This window comes from Natrix helvetica (genome assembly GCF_964273705.1).
Source record: "Natrix helvetica genome assembly, chromosome: 1".
Taxonomy (NCBI): domain Eukaryota; kingdom Metazoa; phylum Chordata; class Lepidosauria; order Squamata; family Natricidae; genus Natrix; species Natrix helvetica.
In genome coordinates, this window is record NC_138548.1 from 53,052,131 (window position 1) to 53,077,403 (window position 25,273).

Here is a 25,273-nt window from a genome sequence, read left to right on the forward strand (position 1 = left end):
CACTTTATGGGGTGCCCAAACTTTATCTTGATCTTCAATTTTTAGTCCAAAGTATCCAAGGTATACTTTTTTTAACAAAATCTGTAATATTCTGCTGTTGCTTCAACACTGTATATTCACCACAGATGAAACAGAAACTGTCTGGCGAATTAATACACTTTTGCGGAGCCATAACATAAAGGTTGAAGAACGATGAGCTAACATGAATTGCGATGAAAAAGTTGAACAGCCTAGAACCAAGAAACTGATGATGATTCGTGCACAAGTGTGGCATGCAGGAGAGAGCAGCTCTGTGTCTGTACATGAGAAATCACAGTGCTGGCCAGGCACCCTGCACTGACTGGAGATGCTGCTATCTGCCCTGTGTCTCCCTCCCACTGGATTCTTCAGGAAAGATTAACCTCTTCTACAATTAGAAGCGCAGACTTAAAACTTGCTTAGCTTAAGTATATATTGCTGACCATCAGATTTACAGTGCTATTCTTTTTTTACATAACTCGGAAAAACCCTTTAAGGTTTTTTTGGCATGTTATATCTTAAATGCACTTATGTGAATTAATTAATAGTTATTTGGACTTTAAATTTGGTTACAAACCCATAATATAAAAAAAATACCCAAAATTTAAAAAAAATGATAAATTTGAAGACAATTTTGCATGTTGTGGCAAATCATGATGTCTAGGAGTTTTTTCAATATTTTATTTGTTTTCAGCACACCAAAATACATGGAAATTAGATGAAAATAATCAAACAGCTTTTTAGTCACAGAACTGTGTTTGTTAGCTAAGTAGGAAAATGAGCCTCGATGTCACAGTGGTTAGAGTACAGTAATGCAGGCTACTTCTGCTGACTGCTGGCTACCTGCAATTTGGCAGTTCAAATCTTACCAGGCTCAAGGTTGACTCAGCCTTCCATTGTTCTGAGGTAGGTAAAATGAGGACCTAAATTATTAGTGGCAATATGCTGACCTGTGAACCGCTTAGAGAGAGCTTTACCACTGTAAAGCAGTATATAAGTCTAAGTGCTATTGCTATTGCTAAAACAAGGCAGATTGTCGATTCACTATCTGTTAACAAAGCTTAGTTTGACGCTATGGATTATATGATAGGTCTTGGTTGAAGTCTTCCTCGGTTCTTATATAAATTTGCAGTTGGATGAAGGATTCAAATAAGAATATCATGTTTCAGTCCCAGCATCAAGACTGATGATTACATACAGAGGACTACATAAGCACCAAATATATCAGGTAAGTAATTTAGGATAGAAATTCATCTCTATCCCCAGTGGTCTTCCTATTGTCATGGGAAAATTCCAATAGAAAACAAAGGCAACAACGCAAGCAATAATTCTTACTTTAAGATCAGAGGTTTATTGTTTCTAATAATTTGGAAGATTAGAAATGAATAGATATAAAAATATGATAGCAGTAATATACTTGCATTAATAAGTCATTGCAATGGGGCATTCTTTCAAAGCAGATCCTACATGGGCTGCTATAAATTAAAGGGCCCCAAGCTGATCTTGAACCCTATCTTTTATACTGTTCTTCTAACCACATACATTCTTTACAACTTCACTAACTGTCACTTACCATGAACACCTGTGTTCATTACTTTCAATTCCTCGTTTCCAATAGTTTCATTCTTCCTGTTTTAAACAAATCAGTATTTTGGGGGGGGAAACATATTTCACAGTTAGCAGCAGCTCAGCAGGATTACAAATATTTCTGGTAAATTTTGAAATTAATCTAGCTGAAAACTTTGGTTCATATCTCTTCTGGGGCCTTCTATCATCCATAGGACTTATTGAATCTAATAGATGAATAGGCTATATTTCTTGATTCCCACACTAGTATCATACAAACCATTATGAAAATAGCATATCATACATTTGCCAATATACACAACAATTTAATGCCTCTTTTCAAGCAATGAAAAATGATGTTAGGTAATCAGAGGTATCATTCATGGCCATCACAGAAGAAGTATCTTTGTAAATCACCAAAGGAAGGGGAAACAGCCTTCAGCTGTTCAGGAAAAGGAAACTTGGCTCTCAGGGGAAATGACCTTGAGCTACTACAGGTGGGAAATGGAGTTTGATGGCAGAAAAGTGTTCTGAACACACAAAATGAAAAGCTGAACAACATCAATGAATGGGCTGAATGTTACTTGTCTATCTTTAAAACATCTATGATAGTGTAAATGGAAATCTATATTCTTGAGTCTATTTCATTCACAACTTGCTTTTAAAGGGAGCAATATTGTACTTCTTTTGCTCCAGACTCTTTACTTTCCCACTGCAAAAGAGAGATAATAACTCTCATTATATTGTGTGACCCAGTGGGAAGTCAGAATGCAGTTAATGTTGTAATGCTCCTAAAAGTAAGCACTTTATTTAGGAGCACTTTTGGGATGGAATATCACAGGTAACAGGTCCACAGAAACTCCTTTCAGCTTCATCATGAAAGAGTAGGATTCGTACATTAAATAAAACACATATATTCACCTTGATAATCTTCCAGCAGCATTTGATGTCTAGAATACATGAGACTGTATAAGAAAATTAGTTTTTACTAAGAGCCTTCAGAGTAGAATGCTTACTCTCTCATTAAGAACAACAAAAAAGCATGTTTCTAGAAATAAAGATACAATGCAGAAGCCTAAAAATCACTTATATTATTTAAAGCCATAAAAGCTTTTGAGCTTCACAAAACACTGTTTTTAAATACATGTTATGCATTTTAATTTATTCCCCCTGTTTTTAGGTATTTCACTTGAGAAGATTACAAGTGGTATTTCTAGATGATCATTATGGGCAATCAGTGACCATAATATTTAATGAAATGGTAAAGACTGTAATGTGGCACAATAGAGACCAACAAAATTCCATAGCCCTTTAAGCAATTGAAGTTGACCTGTCAGCTAAGAAGAGCATACTTTGCTTTTCCAAACTTCTCTGATTATTAAAAGCATTATTTAAAAATTGTTCTATTGTGTAGAAAGAAGAGCATAGAAATATGTGCACGATTGATTCACTCTCCCTGCTGGGCAAGACTGAGGGGATGATCTTAAATCTCCCTTGCCACATGGATAAAGGCAAGACATCTGATCTGGTTAAAGTAAAACCTCTCTAGTGAGTCAGTCATATCACAAATTGTTAGCAAAGATACAAAGAAACGGATAAACTTCCATATCAGCCTGAACAAGATACAAATAGATGTTAAAAGATTCTGTAGATCTGCCCAAACTGCACATCTATACTTTTAAATGTTTATATTTCTTATTTGGTACAAGCAATTGTCAAACAATACAATAGCAGAGTTGGAAGGGACCTTGGAGGTCTTCTAGTCCAACCCCCTACCTAGGCAGGAAACCCTATACCATTTCAGACAAATGGCTATCTAATATCTTCTTAAAGACTTCCAGTGTTGGGGCATTCACAACTTCTGGAGGCAAGCTGTTCCACTGATTAATTGTTCTGTCAGGAAATTTCTCCTTAGTTCTAAGTTGCTTCTCTCCTTGATTAGTTTCCACCCATTGCTTCTTGTTCTACTCTCAGGTGCCTTGGAGAATAGTTTGATTCCCTCTTCTTTGTGGCAACCCCTGAGATATTGGAACACTGCTATTGTATTGAATAATAAAATAAAATTGTTATGTTCACAGAACATTTGAATGTACATTTTGCTAAGTGTTTATGAAGAATATTAATATTTTTCATAATATATTTTTCTAGTCAAGATAAGCAGCAATTTTCAAAGGTCTTTGACAGCTGACTATTTAACTCGCCATGCCATGAAATAATGCCAGTTTATATTGATAGTCATCTTAAACAAAGTAATACCAAGATTTTTTCAGGCTTTCATGCCTGAAATTTTAGATTGCTCTGCCCACTGACTGGAACTTGATATTCCCTGTTAAAAAAAGGCTTAATTAAACATTGGCTACTTAACATAGCAGAAAAAAATTATATGGAATAGTTTAAATTATCACTATTGATTCCTGAAGACCATATAGACAAATGCTTACCTTCTTGGCCAATTATCAAATTGACATTTAAGAGACGGGTCTTTCTATCAAAAATATCTAAAACAGTAAAACTCCCCATCATAGTCCCCTGAATAGCACAACTTCTTATCATTTGCTTTTGCCCATCCACCTATCCAGCCATTTGTCCATCCATCATCTTCCTTCACTGGTCTTGCTTTCTCCTCTTCTACTAAATTCAATGTTTCTAACAGTTAGAAGAAGACTGCTGCAAGTCCCTTGGACTGCAAGGTGATCAAACCAGTCAGTCCTAGAGGAGATCAACCCTGACTGCGCTTTAGAAGCAAGATCTTGAAGATGAAACTCAAATACTTTGGCCACCTAATGAGAAGGAAGGATTCACTGGAGAAGTGCCTAATGCTGGGAAAGATTTAAGGCAAAAGAAGAATGAACAACAGAGAAGATTGAAGGAAAAGGGATAGGGAAATGGCAGAGGATGAGATGGCTAGATGGGCTCATCAATGCAATGAACATGAATTTGGGCAAACTTTGGGAGACATTGGAGGACAGGGGAGCCTTATGTGCTATGGTCCATGAGATCATGAAGAGTCGGACATGACTTAGTGACTGAAAAACAACAAATGCCTGGGGAACAAAAGTGGAGGAAGCAGTAAAATAAGTTGTATATAAAATAGCTTAGTGTAAAGATCTTGATTGTTATGGTACACACACACACATACAAAATCAACCCATCCTCCTGTTCTCAGCAGAAGTCATTTTTCAGGAAAAGTATAAAAAGTGATTCAAGTTAAACATAAAACTATTAAATTTTATCATTTTTAAAATCTGTCTGTTATAAGGTTGTGAAGCATTATATGCATCCAAAGGGAAAAGTAGTAAGCACTATCATTTCTCCTGGTTCAATTTATAGTCTATAAAATAATATTGTCTTTTTCCTATAACCTTAACATATACTAGTAAAGTGCTTAAGTGCAGGGTAGCCCCAACACATTTAGTGCCTGAATGAGAAAATACAATACAGATTTATGAAAAGCTGCCATTGGATATAGTTTACATTATCCTGTAACCTAACTGGTATATTATATTTCACAATGAAGAATCAGGATCTATACTTCAAATACCTGTCCAGATACATCTATTTTGGAACTCAGCTCCAAATTTGTCCTTATCAAAGTTTAATCTAATTATGTCAGTTCCTGCTGATAATATTCTCTGACATCATTTAGAGTGGTGTTTTTTCTTTCTTTCTATTACTTAATAGAAGTAAAAATCCGGTTAAGGAATTTCATCTAGAACTCCAGAAGTTTGTTTTGTTTGTGTAGTATTAATGTGTTCACTCCTATTAAGAAGTAATTAACGTTTAAAAGAGAACAGTACAATCAACAGTAAGCCAAAACAATCTAAAAATACAGCAGTTTATTATGCCTTCATCTCTGGATCTAGACTGATCATTCCATGCTATCCCCCCAAATCCTACAGAAGACCTAGGTTTTCACTGCTCTTCAAAAACGTAACAGAGACGCCCATCCTTCTGTCTGGGGGAAACTATTCTTATATGCCTTCTTTCACAAATTTTATTAGAAGCAGAGTTGGTGGTTTCTGAAATAAGGAATTCCAGAGTAATAAACAATACTTTGACTTGCTCCAGAAGTTGACCAGAAACCAAAACAGTCAATGTGGCAATCATAGGCACATCCATAACGATCCATACTGTTGCATTTTGAATCAGCTGAAGGTTCTAAATAGCAGGTGGTGTGAGTCCAGGAGGACCCCAAGTGAAAAACCAACTTTATACAACATATGTGAAATCCCGATCAGAGTTGAAAATAATACTGTGCAATATGTGTATGTGTGTGTGTGTGTGTGTACACATACACCTATTTTCATTTCATTATTGTATCCATTTAAAATTATGCCATAATTAATGTTAGAATTACAAATGTTTGATATTTGTCTGAAATGTATAGGGCTTCTTGCTTGAGCAGGGCATTGACTAGAAAATGGAGGTACCTTCCAACTCTATTATTCAATTATTTTAGATTCAATATACTAACTAACCTATTTCTCTTTAAATTATTTAAATGATATTGAGAGTTTAATACTGCCTTCTAAATTCCCCTAATATATAATGAATTATTTCTGTTTTTAATTTCACAATTATATGATGGAAGCTGCCTTGCGATTACTTTATTATAATATATTTAGCTGAATTCATAATAAGGAAGGACATTTGGCACTTCTCACATAATTTTTCTACCTAAAGGACTTTTGTCTCTTTTGACAAAAGATCTGTAGAAATCCCCACACACACAAAAAAAAATACTTAAGAGTTTCCTTGAAGAATCAATTAATTAATTAGAGCTGTGTTTCTCAGCAAGTTTGAGAAGTCTGGGTTTCAACTCCCAGAATTCTCCAGCCAGCGTATATTAAACTTATGGTCATTATGTTCTCCAAGCCTGACATTTGTTTCTAGAAAAAGAAATTTCATGCTGCAAATCTGCTAGAAATATTTTTTCTGCACAAAAAATCCCCAATTGATGATGCCTCTCTGTAGTTTCTTCATGGTAAAAGTAAATGGATACAATAATTTCCCAGGGGCAAATGAAACTAACATAGAACTGGAAAAAATGTAAAATTATATTAGCTTTCTTTTTTATAGTTAAATGCATTTGTAAATTGTTAAGGCTTTTATTTGCATGCACTTGTATATATTTTATTTATGCCATATTTCAACATTTTCATAAATGTATTTCTTAGCAGGCATTTTCCCCAAAGTAACAAATGTTAGTAGGAAGTACCTACTAGAGGATATTCCGACTCATAATCACATTTTGAAGACAAACTGGCTCCAGAAACATGACATGTGCTTGTCAAAAGAATTGAATACGAAATAGTGATTACCCCCAACTAACAGAGTAGGGGCCAACTGCTGGTCAAAGGTGAGCCAACTTTTCAAGTATCACAGATTATTAAATGTCTCCAAATTCATACATTTGAAGCCAATTGTCTAGAAAATTTGGACCACCTGCATTTGTACAAAGTCCATAACATCCATGTATTTAACTTTTACTCATTCTAATGCATTGAGTAACCTCTGTAACTCTCAACAGAGTCCATTGCAGAATCGACTTATATGCAAAATTTAACCTATCTGAAGCTAGAAGTCCATCTTAGTTAAAAGATGTTAGTAGTAGAGCTAAGATAAGTTTGAAACCAATGGTACTTTTAGTCCCAGTAAATAATATAGGTCAGCAAGTGAATGCATATATGCTAAATTTGTATGATCTGATTCATAGTTCAATAACATCCCAATTTTACAACATATCCCAAACTACATCTATATAGCACATATTACCATAGCCAATCTTAGTTCAGGTTCATAAATGGAGAATACATGATATTCAACCAATAAATCAATATTTATTGAATTCAACAATTTAGTGGATAATGCAAATATTGAGTTTGTCCTACATGATATTATAGCAATAAGAAATAAATAAATCAAAGAAATAAATTCTGGATCAGCTGGAAATTTCAGATGTTTTTAGATAAATGAAATAAAAGTGCAAAAAATATTAATTAAACCATAAAGAACATTTTACTCACTAGAGATACTATATACCTAATAACCTTTCAGGACTTATTGCACTCTAGGGATTATCACATTTTACAGAAGAGATGAGATTAACATATAAGCCTCTTGGGCTAATTCAAAAAGGATAGAAAATAAAGTTTCTTCTGTAAATTCTTACAGAAAGAACTAACACAAGTTTTCTTAAGATAAAATACACCAATGAATTGAGTTTTTTCTTAGTGGGACAATCAATGTCAAACAGATCCTGCAAAAATGCTTTGAATAATTCTGTCCACTTTTCTTGACTTTGAATTTACCTTGTAACTGAATTCTTGCTCTAGTGCCATGACTTTTCTTAACAGTAGTGAGAAAAATCATTGGGTTTTTTTTTCTTACCATTATAATCCACAATCAATACATAAATTTAATTATTTATGATCTTTCTATGCTCATCTTAACAAATAAAAGTATTAATAAAGATACAAATATAATCAACAAAGAATACTAGGTATTCACCTCTACTTATTATCTGTGAATACTCATTCATTTTTAGTTTTGTTTTAATTTTGTAGAGACTGCACATTACCATACTACTTTGGTATTCTCATGGAAGAAAGAATAAGCGACAATACATATTAGTTTCTTATCTTTCACTGAAATATCTATTTTGCCTGAATTTTGACCTGTTAACATCTTCACTGTGACTTTAGTTAAGAAGTGATCAAAATCTAGAGGTGTTCTTCTAATTAACTTAATAGGATATTAACAGTGAGGGGGTTACTCTTACACTGATTGAAGCATTATACCAACAATCTTTGCAAAGGACACAAATGGGCAATGGAAATAAAAACTAGGATAGAAAAATACAATTTTTGGTGCGCTGAATGATCCTACAAAAACCACCTTAAATAATAAATACTTTAATCTATTTCTGGCCAATATATATGAAAATAAAACCAATTAAATTAAGAAATGGATTTCTTTTCTTTTTTCTTTTTTGAAGAGGGGAAAATACCTTGGCAATTGCAAAAAAGAACAAGTGACTCTTTCTTTCTTGACAGCTGTAGGTTAATTAGTGACAAATCTCCTCTAGCACTCACCATCACAAGACATGAGTGAAAATAACTGCTCCCAGAGGCCTTATGACAATGTGTTGCTTAAAATTCTATGACTCACAGCATCCAAGAACTGTAGTAGAAGGGAGGGATTAGAAAAAACAGGACACTTCTTTGATTGTTTTTGAGTGATTTTCTACTGTACTGTAGCCCTGTAAGAAATGTTTTAAGCTTTTCAACATTCAGTGGATTCTCATCACCCTGACAATCTTTTGGAAAGGCTCTTTTGAGAATAATGGGGGGCGGGGGGGGCGGCGGAGAGGAAGCCTGCAGGAAGAATGGGAAAAAAATTCAGCTTGCGCGTTCCCTTGCTGTTTGTGCTTAAAGGATTTAGTAAACATATTCATTCCTACCTGGGGATCATGGGAATTCTATTGCTGAGCCTTGATATCACATAATTGCAATATATATGATTTTAATCTCTCAGATCAGTACTTCATGCCTCCACCTTCATTGGATAGTTTACTAATTTGTTTATTAGTTTGCATTCCCACAGAAATATCTTAACATCTAGATACTGTTTAGCTTCAATTGCCTGAACAAAGTGTGAGAAGCTTAATTAACTTATTTATTTTAGGGTACACTTTCCTTATTTCCTTATTTATTTTCCTTATTTATTCTTTCCTTATTTATTCTTAGGTACACTTAGCTCAATTCCATTACTACAGGGGTGTCCAAACTTGGCAACTTTAAGACTTGTGGATTTCAACTCCTAGAATTCCCCAGCCAGCAGAGCAGAGTTGAAGTCCACAAGTCTTAAAGTTGCCAAGTTTGGACACCCCTGCATTACTAATATGATGTTGGTTAGTAAAGTATGAAGTGATGCCAGCTGAACTGCCAATAAATGATAGACAGACAGAAAATGCTGAGCAACCTGTCTTTCTATATACTCATCCCTTAGGAATGCTTTGAAACATCAAGATAATTGCTTGGGGATAAATCAATCCTGAGAAATCGTTGTTTCTGTTTTTGTAAGCCTCACAGAGTCACTGACAGATTCTTAAATAAATAAATAAATAAAAGTTGTCATCATATTTAAAGGGAAAGACATCCACTTGTCATACACTTTCCTGGAAACAGTATAAAAGTGGCTTGCAATTTCCTTCTTCAGCACATGTTTTAAAATATTGCAGACCAGTCTGTGGTCATAAAATTTCTCAGTTCAGTATTAACAAAGTCTGACCGTGCTTGTCTTTGTGAGCTGGCATGATGAGTTCTGACCAATTAAGAAAGCTCTTTGGTCAGGTAAGAAGGATGGTCAGGCCAAGTATACAATTTTCAACTATAGGAGCAAGGCCTCCAGTGATAGCACGACTAAAAAGAAGAACCTCATCCCTCTCATTTGGATGCAGTACAGCCCTACTCTAACATCAGTCTGCACTCCAAGACACAATGGTATTAAAACCAGAATCATTTAAGTACACAATTACCATATGCTTCAATATCCTATGCACAGCAGCAAGGCAGGGTGAAATTCTCCCAGAAGGTACTGTTTAATGGGAGAACTTGGTATGTCAAGGCCTCAAGGTCTGTGAGAACAATTTAACACCACACATATGATTTCCAAACAATTTAAACTTGAATACAGAACAAACACATGTTGTAAAATCTACATTTTTGGTTAGGATCAGCAGGCAGCTCTGATAGTCAGATACAGAAGTGCATCATTAAATGGAACAAACATTAAATCTCAAGCAGGCAACACAGTATTATTAGCTCCACTAATTTCTACTGCCATGAACAGAGAGCGGTGTGCAAATTCACAAAATGCTGCAGAGCTTAGAAAAAAAGATTGTAATACAGTAACTGCACAGAGACTATAGCTGCTTATCAGTAGAGTAAAATTCACTTAACTAAATAATGACCCAATCAGAGTTCCTAATCCCAAGGGAGCATCTATATGTATTTGGCTGAAAAGTCTATGGTCTTTTAAATCTACTGAAATAGATACAATAAATTAATAATTCTGAAAAAGTGGAAAGTATATTTTTGTGATGGACATGGTTGCTTTAAATCAGGGGTATCAAACTCCTGGCTCATGGTTAGGATGTGTCACGTGCTGGCCAAGTCCATGCCCGATTTAGCAAAGGGGGGGGGAAGTTGTGATACATCATGTGATACTGCCATGACGCCATGAGTTTGACACCCCTGCTTTAAATAAAGGACAACATAAAAGATAGACCTATGCACCCTCCCCAGGGGTGGGTTTCAACTGAAACGCACCAGTACGCGTGTATCTGATCGTGAAATTTAGCGTGCCTTCCCATACCTGAGCTTCTGGAGACCTGTACCAGAATGCTCCCTCCCCTGGCCTGCCCCCCTGCTCGCTCCCCCCACCCGCCCAGTCGCCACTCGCTCGCTCACCCCGCCTGTCAGCACAGGCTTGTCCCGCTCACCCACTTCCTTTGCTGGGGCGGAGGATTGGGAGAAGCCCATGTGGAGTGTGCTCCCTTCTCTTTGACAGCCGCCTGGTTTCCAATGGGGGGAAAGAAATCCATGCATTTTTCCTCCCTCTGCATGGATTTCTCCCCCCCCCCAATGGAAACTGAGCCGTTGTCAAAGAGAAGGGAGAGCGTGCTGCGTGTGCTTATCCCAACAGCCAAAGAAAGGACAGGAGGGGAGGATTCGGCTGTTGGGGGATAGCCCATGTGGTACTTGTTCCCTTCTCTTTGACAGCCACCTGGTTTCCAATGGGGAGGGAGAAATCCATGCATTTTTCCTCCCTCTACATGGATTCCCCCCCCCCATTGAAAACCAGGAGGCTGGAACACACACACAGACACACAGACAGACAGACAGACAGACACACACACTTTATGTGTAAGGGAGACCAGATCAGCTGGGAGGCTGGCAAAAAAGAAGCCTCTGTTTTGCCACTGCTGCAGCTCACAGAGGAAGAAGGCTGGCACTCTCTTCACTTACCGCTCGCCAAAGTTACTCCTGTGACCCGCTGAATGCAGCCCTGCCTGCCCTGCCTAGTTGGCTGGCTGGCTGGGAAAGCGACGAGGGGGCAAGCATCAGCCATCATCCCTGCCTCCTTCCTCTGCAAGCTGTGGCAGCAGAGAAACAGAGGCTTCTTTGCCAGCCTCCCAGCTGATCCAGTCTCCCTTATACATGCACCTTGCATTGCAGCAAGCACTGTGTGTGTGTTTGTGTGTGTGTGTGTGTGTGTGTGTGTGTGTATGACATGCATGCCTTCCGTGGTGTGCCCAACACCTTCGGATACCCACCAGGTCACCCACCGAGCGACAGAAAAATCTGGCTTCAACAAAATGAAAAAAAAAAAAAACGTTTTAAATTAGCCCTCTCTGACACTCTGCTAAAAAGGCGGGAACAAGGCCAAGAGATAACAGGACGACTAACCATATTTGGTTAACCCCCAGAGCAGTAAGAGCTCTGTGAATTGGCTTGTAGGACACAGAATGCAGTGATCATAGGATTTATTGGGCACCGGTTTTAATTCATAGAATATATCTACGAATATAATGGGAAGGGATGTGTGTGTGAGAGAGAGAGGTGGGGGAGAGAGAGAAAGAGAGAAAGAAAGAGAGAAAGGAAGGAAGGAAGGAAGGAAGGAAGGAAGGAAGGAAGGAAGGAAGGAAGGAAGGAAGTGGGAGAGATACACACAAGAAATAAAGGAAGGAAGGAATGGAGGGAGAATGAAAGAAAAAAAGAGAGAGACATAGAAAGAGAAAGATAGAGAAAGAAATAGAAAAAGAAAGAAGGAAAGAATAAGAAAGGAAAACAGAAATAAAGAAAGATGAAAGAAAGAAAGAAAGAAAGAAAGAAAGAAAGAAAGAAAGAAAGAAAGAAAGAAAGAAAAAGAAACAGAACATGATCATAATTGAGCCCAAAATTTAAGCAAAATTTAAGCTAAGCAAGAGCGTTGTTAAGTGAGTTTCACCACATTTTCCAAGTTTGCCACGCCCACCCAGTCACATGACCACCAAGCCACTCCCACCCGTCACATGACTGCTGAACCACTCCCACAAAACAGGCCACACCAACAGAATAGGTTCTAAATATTTCTGAAACCCATCACTGACCCTCCCCCATGGTATTTTTAGAGGAAAGCATCACCTGTGTTTAATATAGCTTATTCAATGGAACTGGTCATATTTACCAGGTGAATAAAAGAAAGAATTATCTTTCACCATGATGATGATAAATTGATTTGCTCTTGAGAGACAGTGAATTGTAACAGAAGTGCATATTGACTTTTACCTTCCTTCTGGTGAGAAGAATAAATGTCAAGAGTTACTGCTTTAATATAAGCCAAGGCAAGTCCATTAGTTGTAGTGTGGGTGGATCCATGAAATCATTGTTCAAACTATGTTTCCAAATACTGATGTGCGCTTTATTAAATTATTCTAATATTTTTTTTCACCCATCTTTTGAAGCTAACAATTTAAATCAGTGCTACATGTCTTTCACGATGTAAAGGAACCAGAATTGTGACAAGGAACCAAGGAACACTGATTGTAATCATTTTATGGATACTCAGTAGCAATTTTAAGAGACATAGGAGTTTCAATATAGTTCTTGTCTCACTGAAGATAAGAGTGTTTATCTTTTTGTTTAAGATGACAACTATCACATAAAGATCAATTTAAAAAAAATTATGATGCTGAAGAATTGTGGAGAATCACAAGTAAAAGGGAAAACAAACCTTTGCAAACATATTTTGCAAATGATTAGGTAGCTTAATCAGTTATAATTAGATTGCTTAATAAGTTATATTCATAAAGTATGAAGATCCTCAATTATCCAGGTATGGTTGCTCCAAAGTTGCTTTTCAAAGGCAACAGGATTTTCTTGGTTTTTTTCCCTTGAAAATGAAGGAAATTCTTCTGAACTGAAGAAGCTTCTCCAATGAAAAGTAAAATGTTTTCAAGGAAAAAAATCAAGAAAGTCCAGTTGCCTTTGAAAAGCACCTTTGGGTTATTCATAAAATAAATCTATAAATGTTAAAAAAACACTGTACTTTTCGGAGTATAAGGCACACTCCGCCCCCCCCCCCCCCAAAGAGGGTTGAAATGTTGGTTTGTCTTGTACACCGAATACAGCCATTTTTGGCCTTTGGAAACCTTGCCCAGTGCTACCTGTTTTCGCCAAAAACAGGCTTGCTTTTTGCAAAAATGGGACACAGAGGGGGTTTGCAAGGCCTGCAGAGTCTCCTAGGGGCTGAGGAGGGCAAAAACACGATGCATGGGGGGGGGTGGGAAGCAAAAACGGGTTTGGGCCCGTTTTTTCACAAAAATGGGGGTCTTTTTGCCCAGCCTTCAGGAGCACTCTGCAAGCCTCCCAAACCCTCTGTGCACCCACTTTTTTCAAAAAAATGGATGAAAAATGGGCTTGTTTTTGGCTTCCCAGACCCTTTGTGTGTGCTGTTTTTACAAAAAAATAGACAAGAAACGGGCCCATTCTTGGCCTCCTAAACCCCCCAGGATTGCTGTTTTTCCCATCCCCATCCCCCAGGAGCACTCTTCAGGCCTCCCAAATCCTCTTCGTGCCCCATTTTTGTGAAGAGGCTGGGGAGGGCAAAACATTTTTTTTTCTTGTTTACTTCTTTGAAACATTGGTGCATCTTATACTCTGGTGCATCTTATAGTCCAAAAAACATGGTACCCAAACTTCAACATGCCTACTTAAATGTATAATATATGGAATAAAACATCTGTTGCTTGTTACTATTTTAATCAGAGTCTATAGGGTTTATTTAGCAGACTATAACTATATAGCAGACTATAACTATTTTTCAGAAGATTTTATATGCACTTTAACAAAAGTATAGCATGTTAATTATAAATATTTAACATACAGAATGTTCTGGATTGAATTTGCAGAGCTTGAGGTCTGCCACCTGTGTTACATCATAAAAAAATATCAGAAAGTAATTAGCTAAGCAGGTTAGCACTGTCCCAATGCCTGTATCAAGAACACATGCCACTGGTAGTTTTTTTTTTTTTTATAAGCCTCAAAGAAGTAGTTGTAAGAATTTTTCTTGTCCTGAAGCTATTGTTGAACTCAACAGAGAAAATTATCAGCTTCAATTTATTTGGGGAGAATAAAGCATTGGCAAGATGGTGGTTTTCTTAGATAAAAAAAGATTTTGTGTAATCATTTTAATCTGACTTGTGGCCTAAAATGTTCTATGTTGTGTTGATCAATTTCTACAGCCAAAAATTAAACAATATAAGAGATGTATTCAACCCATCAGCCTTTTTACTTCCATATATTATCACCAGAATGTTACACTTCATACCACTGGACAATTTATGCTAATGATGCCTGACTTTGTCTCTAAGAATCCAAAAAAAACCCATGTAAGTCTCCTAAAACCAAATAGCTGTCATTAAGGATTAACTTAACACATTGAGTTGGATGGAGATACTTCCAGTTAAATAGAAGGATATCCATTGGAATATTTGATGTCAATTGCTATTGGAATGGTTGCACTACTTCTTGCAGTTCTTAAAATTGTATTTCTTTAATTGATCTGAAGCCTGCAAATAGATGTGGTAATAAAAGCATTCAGAAAATCCAGTTGTCTTACATGGACACATTGGCACCGGATAGTTAGAATTCACATGATTCACTTATCAAATGATTTTTAAAAAATCAAATCCTATTCTTCATGCTCATGTGTAAAATAAAGAGGGTTTAAAAGATCATCACTGAATGATGACATATAAATAACAATCTCAAAATATGGCAAATGTCAATTTTTGTTCTTAATTTTATTTTGGTAAAACCTTCATTTAGAAAGAAAGAAAGAAAGAAAGAAAGAAAGAAAGAAAGAAAGAAAGAAAGAAAGAAAGAAAGAAAGAAAGAAAGAAAGAAAGAAAAAAGAAAAGAAAAGAAAAGAAAAGAGAAAAAGGTCTGAAAACATAGGAACCCAAAACATTCAACATACCTGAATAGTAGGTGTGGAGCGATTTTTTCGTGTTGTAGTAGTGGCCATAGTAGTGGTAGTTTCCATGACAGTGGTGGACATCTCTGGTGGCATAGATGTTGTGGGAGCTGTCCCCAGAATAGATGGCACTTCACCAACCAGCCGAACACTTCCATTGATTTTGATGTTGGGGTTGTTTTCTGCTGCCATATTCAATACTTTCAAGCCATTGTAATAGAGACCGGAAAGCTGACCTTGGAAGAGACGCCCTCTATCTTTTCCTCCAATGGCTATTTGAGCCTGGGTGTTGAAGATGGTTAACTGTCGTCCTAAGTGAAGGGGGGTGAACATTGTTATTGCCAGAAAAATTCTTCCCCTGTTTTAAAAACCAAAATGTTTTATGTTATATCCTGGTTGAATGGGTGGAAGATCAGAGCGAGTTTTCTGACATTGGTGGTGATGGCAATTGTGATGGCTGGGTGACTGGAATGCAATACTACAAAAAATTGTCTCATTGTGTTACAAATTAGGATAAACCAGATCAAACAAATAACAATGGACCCAGATTTTCTTGCATTTATTCTCATACATGTAGACATATTTAGCAGAAGCCAGGATTCTAAATTTCACCCAAATGATGAACTCAATCCAGTTTTAAGATCAAGCATTCTGCAGGTTTTTTTTCCCTGAGAATCTGAGAGAGTTCAGTTCAATGAAACCACTCTGATTTTTGCATATGGTGGAATTGAAGAAAATTGGATCCTTGCATGAACTGAACAAAAATTGAACCCTGTCCTATGACTTGGAAAAAGGTATAGCATTAAAAGATGGATAAATGTATGTTTCATGACTCCTTAAAACATAAAACAACTATATCTCTGAATGAGGATATAATCTGCATTTAAATAAAGTGCAACTTTAAGACAATATTGGATTATCATTTCTGTTGAAGAAAACAAAATATATCTAAAAATAAAATTAGTAGAAACAAACAATTGTATTCCTTGGGTACCACACTTTCAAAGTAAAACTCAATGCAGTCATTTCTACCTCACACTGAAGTTGTGGAAATCAGACCCAGTATCCCTTCGCTGCAGAAAATCAAATCTGAGAGAGAAGGATTCTTATAGCCTTCTCTTTAAAGTATAAGTTTCTAAACACAGGCTGATCTTTGAAAAAAAGCTTTTGCTTTGACTAGTAAGCAATTTTATTGGAGGGACATTTTGAGTAGAGAGAATATAGTGAACCTGAGCTCTGCTAGGATCTCTGAATGGTCAGCAGCTTCTATAATATCCATTCACCATTTTTTCCAAGGATTGTTTTTCCTTCATCAGTACTAATCATATGTCAGAAACTCAACTTTCATTGTACAGAATCATCACAGAGAATCTTCTTTGAGATTTCAGAAATGAATTTCCCAATTCCTTAAAGGAAAGCAGGAGGAATTCAATTCTAGTCAGAATGGACCCCAGAAATAATTGCCAATTCTTCATTCTACATACAAATCAAGGATGCATTCATCCCATTAATTCAAAAAGACAATTCAAACTTTGACAAAACCTTTCTCTTTCTCTTGTTCTTTCCTCATCATTTCTGGAAAATTAACAGAAATTTTCAAGAATTACATTCTTTCTATATATGATTTCTTTGTTTCAGCTTTCCAAATGACAGCTATAAATTTTATATGATGAATCCAATATGTAAGCTCATCTGGATTTAATATTTATTCATGTGTTTTAGTGTGTATTAAATGTAAATGTCCATGAATAAAGAACCATACTAGCCACATTTCAGAAAATAAAGTGGAATTAGTATTATTTCATTCAGTCCACTTCTCCCAACATTTACACACACATGTCCATTCCCTCCCTCCTCCCTTGCACACTCACTACTTTCTTTCTCTGGTCTATCCTGATAAATGCCAAATTCTACTGTGTCGTAAAATAGAATCTAAACCCAATTACTGATTCCCTGTGATTAAAGTAGATCAGAATAGGAGGGGGAGCTCACCAATTTTGGTCGTCGTGGCAGGTCTCGAAGTCAAGTGGTGATGCGGTGTTGCATCATCTAATGGTGACGGGATGGGTCATGGGGAAGAGAATTGGGACAAGAGAAGAAATGTATCTGAAAGGAATTCCTATTCCCAAGGAGGATCCTAGCTAACCAAGCAAAGTAGATGTTTATGGGAAATGCTGAGAGTTTGAGGAAGTGGAATGCACATCTTCATGTGCTCTCCACTACCGTAACAAGAAGCAGATCTTCATTAAGCAAAGATGGACTAGTGTACAAATGTAAAAACAGCAAATTAAAAGAAGAAGAAAAATGAAAGGATTGATATACTTTGTCCTTGGAAAGCAATTAAATCGCAATTTTTGAAATCTCTTTTATTATCTCTTTCCTCTCATGCCCTTTTATCCTTATCATATGGATTTGTTGCAGGTAGCTTGGGAGCAGCATGTTGCATTAAGCTGTTGTGTGAGAGAATAGTAAATCTGGCTAGGCTCAATTTTTTTTAAAAAAATTAAAAAATGCTATAGTGATAATCTTGCAGACATTTTTAGGTTATAGAAATTATTATAATAATAAGACTATGTTCATTCCAAACTCTTTCAAGTAATGACATGATAGTATCAGCTATCACATGGAAAATTCTGAGGGGCTCATTAAATTTGGACATACACTTCTATTCACAGGATCTTTTTTTTTCAGAGATACTATAACATTAACTGCTTTTTTCTTTTCATTCTCATGGAGTGCTATCAGCTGGAAAATGACACTTGATACTTTATCAGTCTCTGCCTTTTCCATAGGGGGAAAATGTATAGACTATTCAACTGCCACAAAATTATACCTGAATTAGGACTTCTGCTCAAAACTTACCCATGTTATTTGAATGGGTATGTTTCTGAGAGAAATTAATCCGTTCCCCCAAGGAGGTCAAAATATAGAGAGTGAGGAAAATGTCCTAGCTTGGAAAGCTATAATAACACTTAAGTAATTTAGATTTGCATTTTGAAAGGGCTCAACCGGCCTTGATATTCTGAAAAAGCTCTTCTCTCAATTCCTTTCGACATTTATGGCTTTACACAATACAGTACAAAGCCACTCTTATTTTTTTAAAAAACAAGCAAACCTTCCCCTTGTGCTCTATCCCTTTCTTGGCATCCAAAAACAAAAGTTGCTGAGAGGCAATGATATTTCAAAACTTATGACCAGATTCTATGATCAACAGCCGGAAAAGAGCATTTAAAAAAGTGACTTCTAGAAACTGGAAAGTTATCTACATAATTTACTCTAATTTCCCTCCCTAAGTATTGACCAAAGACTGCCTTGAGACCCAACTGGTATTCTGATAATGACATCCTTCATGTCTAATAACACAAAGCAAAATTAGTGGATTCCACCAAAACATACTTTTAATTTCTTTAACAATCCAAGGAGAACCAAAGACAAAAATACTACCATGCCCACCCTTTGGAGATCACCAAAAGATGGGTAGAGTATAATTGTCATATAGTATTTAAAGAAGAAATTGCACTTGTTGAATGTACCATGGAAGACTTCTCATTCATGAAATATATTTTTAGGGCTGTGCCATACTTAAGGGAGAGATGCGATTTGGGGGGAAAAAAACAGGTGCACCTGTTGGAAACACTTTCAGATAGTTGTATTTTTTCTTGGAGTTGTGCAGCTGCCCTTTCTATCTGCCACACAATTCTAGGAACAGATGTATTTGATTTAAGGAGTTTCCAACAGATCCTACATGCAAATCCAACATGTTCTGAGTCACATTTCTTCCTTTGAAGAACTATAAATACTTCTCAGAGTATCAGAAGTGAACAGTTTTTAAATGGAAAGAAATATGGAATGTCTTTGGAAATCGAAAGAGACATGTTAGGCCATTGAGTCCAATCCTTGCTTAATTCTGTAATTCAAATTACAGGATCCATGACAACTATTTTGACTTTGAGCATATCACGTGAGAGAGACCATCACCTTCCTAGTTAATACTTCACCTTTCAAAGAACCTTGCCTAGTTTGTTTTGAGATATAATTGAATGTGTCAAGGACAGATTTTGCATCTCACTTTTCTTAATTAATTTCTTCTTTTTAGTTGGTAGACACACCCTTAGTATCAACCACTGTCTTTGACAATACTTAGGTTATCCAGAAAACTCAGAGCTAACTCCAGATTTAGTACATTCTCTCTCACAGATCTTTGGAACAGTATCCCTCGGAGTTTATGATTATTACTCTCAAAGGGTTCTAGAAGTTTCTTACACCTAGCTCTGTTTACAGGCCTGGGGTTTGAGTACTTGTGGAGCCCATAACATTTTTGCATATTTTATTTATTTGGCTCTGTCCTAATGATCATGATTATGACTATGTACTTTAAATAGTTTTAAGACACCCAGAGCCTGTTTGGAGTAATGCAGCTGCAAAATCCAATAAATTAATTTAATAACTGTTGGAATTAGTCTTCATTTAATTACCATCTTAGGTATTTCAATCTTAGGTATTTCAGTCATGCTATGTTCATTAAATTACTTTATAGATCTACTCTGTATAAAACCAAACCAAATTTGCATTTAATCTCTTTGCTGTTCGTTTATGGCTGTTGTTGCATGTAAAAACCCAATCTAGTTCAAAACCATTATGAATGGGCAAGAGAGGTTTAAATATTTACTTCACTGTTGCTTTCCAAAATTTGTGTCCTCCAATAGGAGTTTAAAAAGGCTGTGAAACTCCATTGGTGCTAGTGTGTGTGGGAGAGCAACTGAACATGTGTAAGCAAATGAGAAAGCTTTATTTGATTTATTTGTTTTAGAAATATAACCATGCATATTGTTCCAACATCCTAGATACAATTACCTGAAACAGATGACCTAATTTTTTAAAAAAAGAAAAAGAAAAAGAAAATGCACGTGTTTTCTTCTTGATGATTTTCTTCTTCTAGCATAGCTGACAAGGCAGGCAACACACAGCACAGCTACAATTTATAACAAAACACTGACATTAAAAGTGTGTGTTTGCTAAAAGGACAATCACAGGTCTCTGGAGGATCTCTGCTTTAAACTAAAACCACTTGTGTGAAATATTTTTACTTGATTAAGTGGAAAACAATGGGCAAAAAGAAAAAAAATGTATAGAGGAAACATGCATAGCTGAAATGTCAGGTCAGACCTCTCTCTCTCTTTCCTAATGTGATAGATCTCATTCTTAGAAAATAAGAAAGTTAGTAAACAGTTTTGTACATATTTTCTATCTCAAAGGCATCATTGTAGAACTGGGAGCTCATTGTGACTAAGAGAATGTAGAATGTGTAGTCAGTTAACTGAGAAAATTGGAACTCCATCCCTAAGCAACAGGTTTTAAAGCTGTTTAAACTCATGTGACCGTGCTGACTTATGATGGCAGTTCTGGCAGTAGTTGTTAAGTGCATTGTGTGTGGTCATTAAATACAACATCAAATGACTGCAACTTGTGATTTCCTCATTGACTTTATTTGCCAGAAGCTAGCAGTCAAGGTCGCAAATGCCAATCATGTGACTGTGGTTGCCAAGTGCCCAAATCATGATCGTATGACTGTGGAGATGTTGCAGCAGCTCGATTTCAAGGATGAATCTTAACTCTCCTTGCTCAGTGCCATTATAACATCAAACATAATTAAACAAGTGACTGCTAAACAAGGACATGTTTAGCTGTTCATGAGGTTCTCCTTATTCTGTTTGTGGGGTTTGCATAAAAGACAAGCAGTGCTTGCCACTATTTCATCCAGGTTAGATATAACTTGTAACCCTTTAAATCAATTTGATTTGGCTTTGAATTTAAAAATGTCCATATAATCTGGTTCTCCTGTTGACAAAACAGTAAAGGAAATCTAAAAAAGAAAAAGAAAAAAGAAAAGTCTGGCCATCAGATTACCAATTGCACTACAGAATGTATGGATCTGGTTCATAATGTTACATTTTGGAGCTAAAGCTACAAATCTGTCTAAAACTTGTCAAAAATCAGCAGCTGATGGATGAGGTAGTTTTGTGCCATTTGCTTTCAAATCAGCCATCAACTGCCAATTTATTATAAGTTGGGTGATATACTGCATCTTGCCGCAGACAACAACATGCATGCTGGAATATATTTATAATTATTTTCTCATTCTTATTTTTTCAATCTGAAAATGAATGGCAGTATGTAACCCTCTCCCACACTCGGGTGCTGCTGTCAATATACTGAGCACTGAGCAGTCTTTAAATAACCACTTTATTGCTACCCAGAGTTGATAATGATTATTTGTCCTGGCTTCACTCGTGAACCAGGAATGGGTAGCAGCAGATCTCTGAATCATTATACATTGCATTTTAATGTTTCCTATTCTACAAAGAAAAGGAAAACATGAAACAGCAAGCAGGTATTTCAGAGTAGTTGAATTTAGCATAGTTGTTTGGGCATATATAATGCCCACAGTAGCCCCAGTTCTCACTTCACAGTTCAAAAATTGGTGCTTGTTTTCTATGTATCATCCAATGAAAATGTGTGATTTATCCCTCTGTCTATTTCTCTCTCTCATTATTCACAGACACATGGTAGCAGTGGGCAGAAATACTACAATGCTGGGTGTGCTACTGTACTATAAAGACTATGTTCTTGCCCTAATCTGGCAGCCTCTGGGTGTGCTTGGCATGCAATCACCAGAATTTCCAGCTAGCATTTCCAGTGGTTATGGTACTTGGGAATTCTAGAATTACAATCCCCAACTACTCAGAAGATGGTAGAATGGAGAAGGCTTATGTATAATGAAAAGTTATGTATAATGGTAATAGTAATACAAACCCTGGATTGTTCTTAAACACTTGAAAGCCCAAATACATTGAATTTCCTTTTGTTTATCAGTTGTTATGCAGTTATAAATAGATAACTGCCAACTACATAAGAGAATTAAACTTAATTCTAATTTTGATTTTATACAAATAAAATTTGTGAGGTTAATTGATTGATAGAGCACATCTTTATGCGTGTTGATTAAATTGACCATATTCCTATGTAAATGTGCATACAAATAATACATTGCTGAATTAATAGATTTTTGGGATAAAAATTTACAGGAACAATCCATTTAAATTGTAAATTCTTGATAAATATCATTTTGTTCTCTTCTTTCTTTCCTATAATGGAGAAACAGCTTTCGCATTCCTTGCAAACACACTTTTAATTCCACCCCCACAATTCAATCACTTTAAAAAAACTTAAGAATTTCATTATATACTTAAGTGCCATTAATTTTGCTGGGATTCAAGGACACCCAACTCTCTTGGCATGGCATCCATTGTGTTAATTGTAAATTATTCTACTATGGGTCCATTACGTCTGGCAGATAGCTATTCTCAGTGCTCTCTTTTTGACAGAGCAATCCATCCATCTTGGCAGCCATCAATTTATCATGTTCCATTTTGATAGCTATCTATCCTCTCACTCATCATCTTTACGAGGTTGTCTGACATAAGACTTTCTTGATGCATTAAGAAATAAATGAATGACTGCATGGGTTGGCAAAATGTAGATGAGTGAATAAATGACAGATTGGTACCGGTATGGTTTCCCCCCACTCTAGTTTATCACATGTCCAAATAACATTGAATCAAAACACCTTGTCTTTAAAAATCTGATATTATAGAAAATGATAGTATATCCCATTCTATGATAAGCTAGATAGTAGGGCTGTCATGTTCCAAAAAACAATTTGGAAGGAGTATGCTTTGGACTTTACCCAAGCATGTGACCTCTCTGCTTATATGGCAGGTATTTTTTCAGCCTTTTGTATGAACTTGAAAAAATATGAGGGAGCTTTAATGAACGGAATTAAAAAGTCCATCCTTAATGTAATGCTTATGTAATGCCTAAAAGAGATGTATGATTGCCTTGGTGCTGTGTTTATTTTTGCATAAAGTCAAAGCAGATCTTTGGAATCATTTTTAAAGTGTATACAGCCCTACTAAATAGTACAACATGTCTTTAGGATGCTCCGTGTCAAGGCCCACCTCACTCCTCTTCTCCCTAAAAATGTTTGAGATCTCAGTGGTTTTCTTTAGATTGTGCTTGTCTTAAGTGATTGTCTTTTAACAAAGCAACGTCATCAAATTGTGTTCATCGTCATCACCACCATCACCACTGACAATGGCAAAAACATCAATTTCAGAACTCTTAAGACAGTAGACATGTAAATATCTTTCAGCATGCTTATCTCAGGCTTAGGAAATAAAGAAACAAAAGAGCAAACAAAAAAGTGAAACTTATAGAGAGGGGTAAAAAACTACAAAACAACAGCAGGTTTTCAGGCAAATGAGCTTGATCACAGCATTGGGCATGCACCGGTTTAACAAAAGCAAGGGCACTGTTGTTAAAGGGACTTTATCCTTTTGAGATTAGCAAAAGAAAGTTATCCACTTTTTAGACCAGGAGTCAAACTTGATTTCATTGAGGGCCACATCAGGGTTTTGTTTGATCTTGGGGGCCAGGGTGGGCATGGCAAACTTTTTCCAGCAGAGACACTAAAAAGGTAAGCAAAAATTGGTCCAGGATTTCCTAAATTATAAAACTGGACTGATATGTTTTATTTTATATCATATCCCAGCTGTGGGAAAAGAATCAGCTTTGTAACACAGCTTGTGTTATTTAAACATTTTTTTTGTATTCAAAAGAGTTAGATTCAAAAAGGCTGACGACAGGAACTATGTGTATTATGAAATATGTGAAGTTTATCTTGTAACTAGAGGGTCTCCAAACTTGGGAACTTTAAGACTTGTGGACTTTAACTCCTAGAATTCCTCAGCCAGCCATGCTGGCAGAGGAATCCTTGAAGTTGAAGTCTACAAGTTTTAAAATTGTCAAGCTTAAAGACCACTCTTTAGCTGATTAGTACGGATGTGGGGGTCAGGGACAAAACTTCAGGGACAAATTTCAATATGGTACACTATAAACAAATGTATATAGAGGGGGAAATAGTTGTGTACACAAATGTATCTATTGATAGATTCTATTGGCTGAGATCATTATAATTTAACTGAAATGAGATAGTTAACTTCCCCTAGAATACTCTTATTGTAAACCAGGGGTGTCAAACTTGCGACAACATGTTGTCCTCATGTAACTTATTGCAACTCCCCCCCTTCACTAAACCAGGGATTGGCATGGCCAGCATATGACACATCCAGCCCATGGCCGTGAGTTCGACACTGTTGTAAATCCAGTGTTTATTTCAATAAGGTTTGAACTATATCCCATGAGCAATATTTGCAATCAACTTTCACTGGAAAGTGGTTAAGCAGCTGTAGAATTCTCATTAAACCATTGCAATATATTTTTGAGCATATTTGAGTTGCTTCTTCTAAGGACTATAAATTACTTTGGGAAATCAATGGATTGGTGAACTATTAAACAGAAAAGAAGCATGCTTGTCCTACATTTCTAAAATAGAATAGTTTCAATCTAGAATGTCCACATAGAATCTGGTATTGCATATAAATGTATTTTTTTGCAGATGGATTCATCTTTGTATTTAGATTAAGGTATGCATCAAAAGTCCACAAAACTTTATTCAGATGAAAAATCAGTTGAGTTTAATGAGACTTATCCTTAGGTAAGTATAAGATATGTGTAGAGTGCAACCAAGGATGAGAATAGCTAGTCT

At 36.2% G+C, this 25,273-nt stretch overlaps 1 protein-coding gene across 6 annotated transcripts in view; it reads right to left on the reverse strand.

Annotated features, from left to right (window-relative positions):
- NRXN3 (neurexin 3) overlaps positions 1 to 25,273 on the reverse strand; it is a 1,287,124-nt gene that overhangs the window by 119,245 nt on the left and 1,142,606 nt on the right. For 4 of the 6 annotated variants that reach the window (XM_081936223.1, XM_081936220.1, XM_081936222.1 and 1 more), the window contains one exon: positions 15,610 to 15,917. In XM_081936223.1, coding sequence (XP_081792349.1) covers positions 15,610 to 15,917 — 308 coding nt within the window. Of the gene's footprint in view, positions 1 to 15,609; positions 15,918 to 17,598; positions 17,656 to 25,273 lie in introns of all 6 variants that reach the window. The other 2 variants (XM_081936219.1, XM_081936218.1) reach the window with 1 other exon arrangement.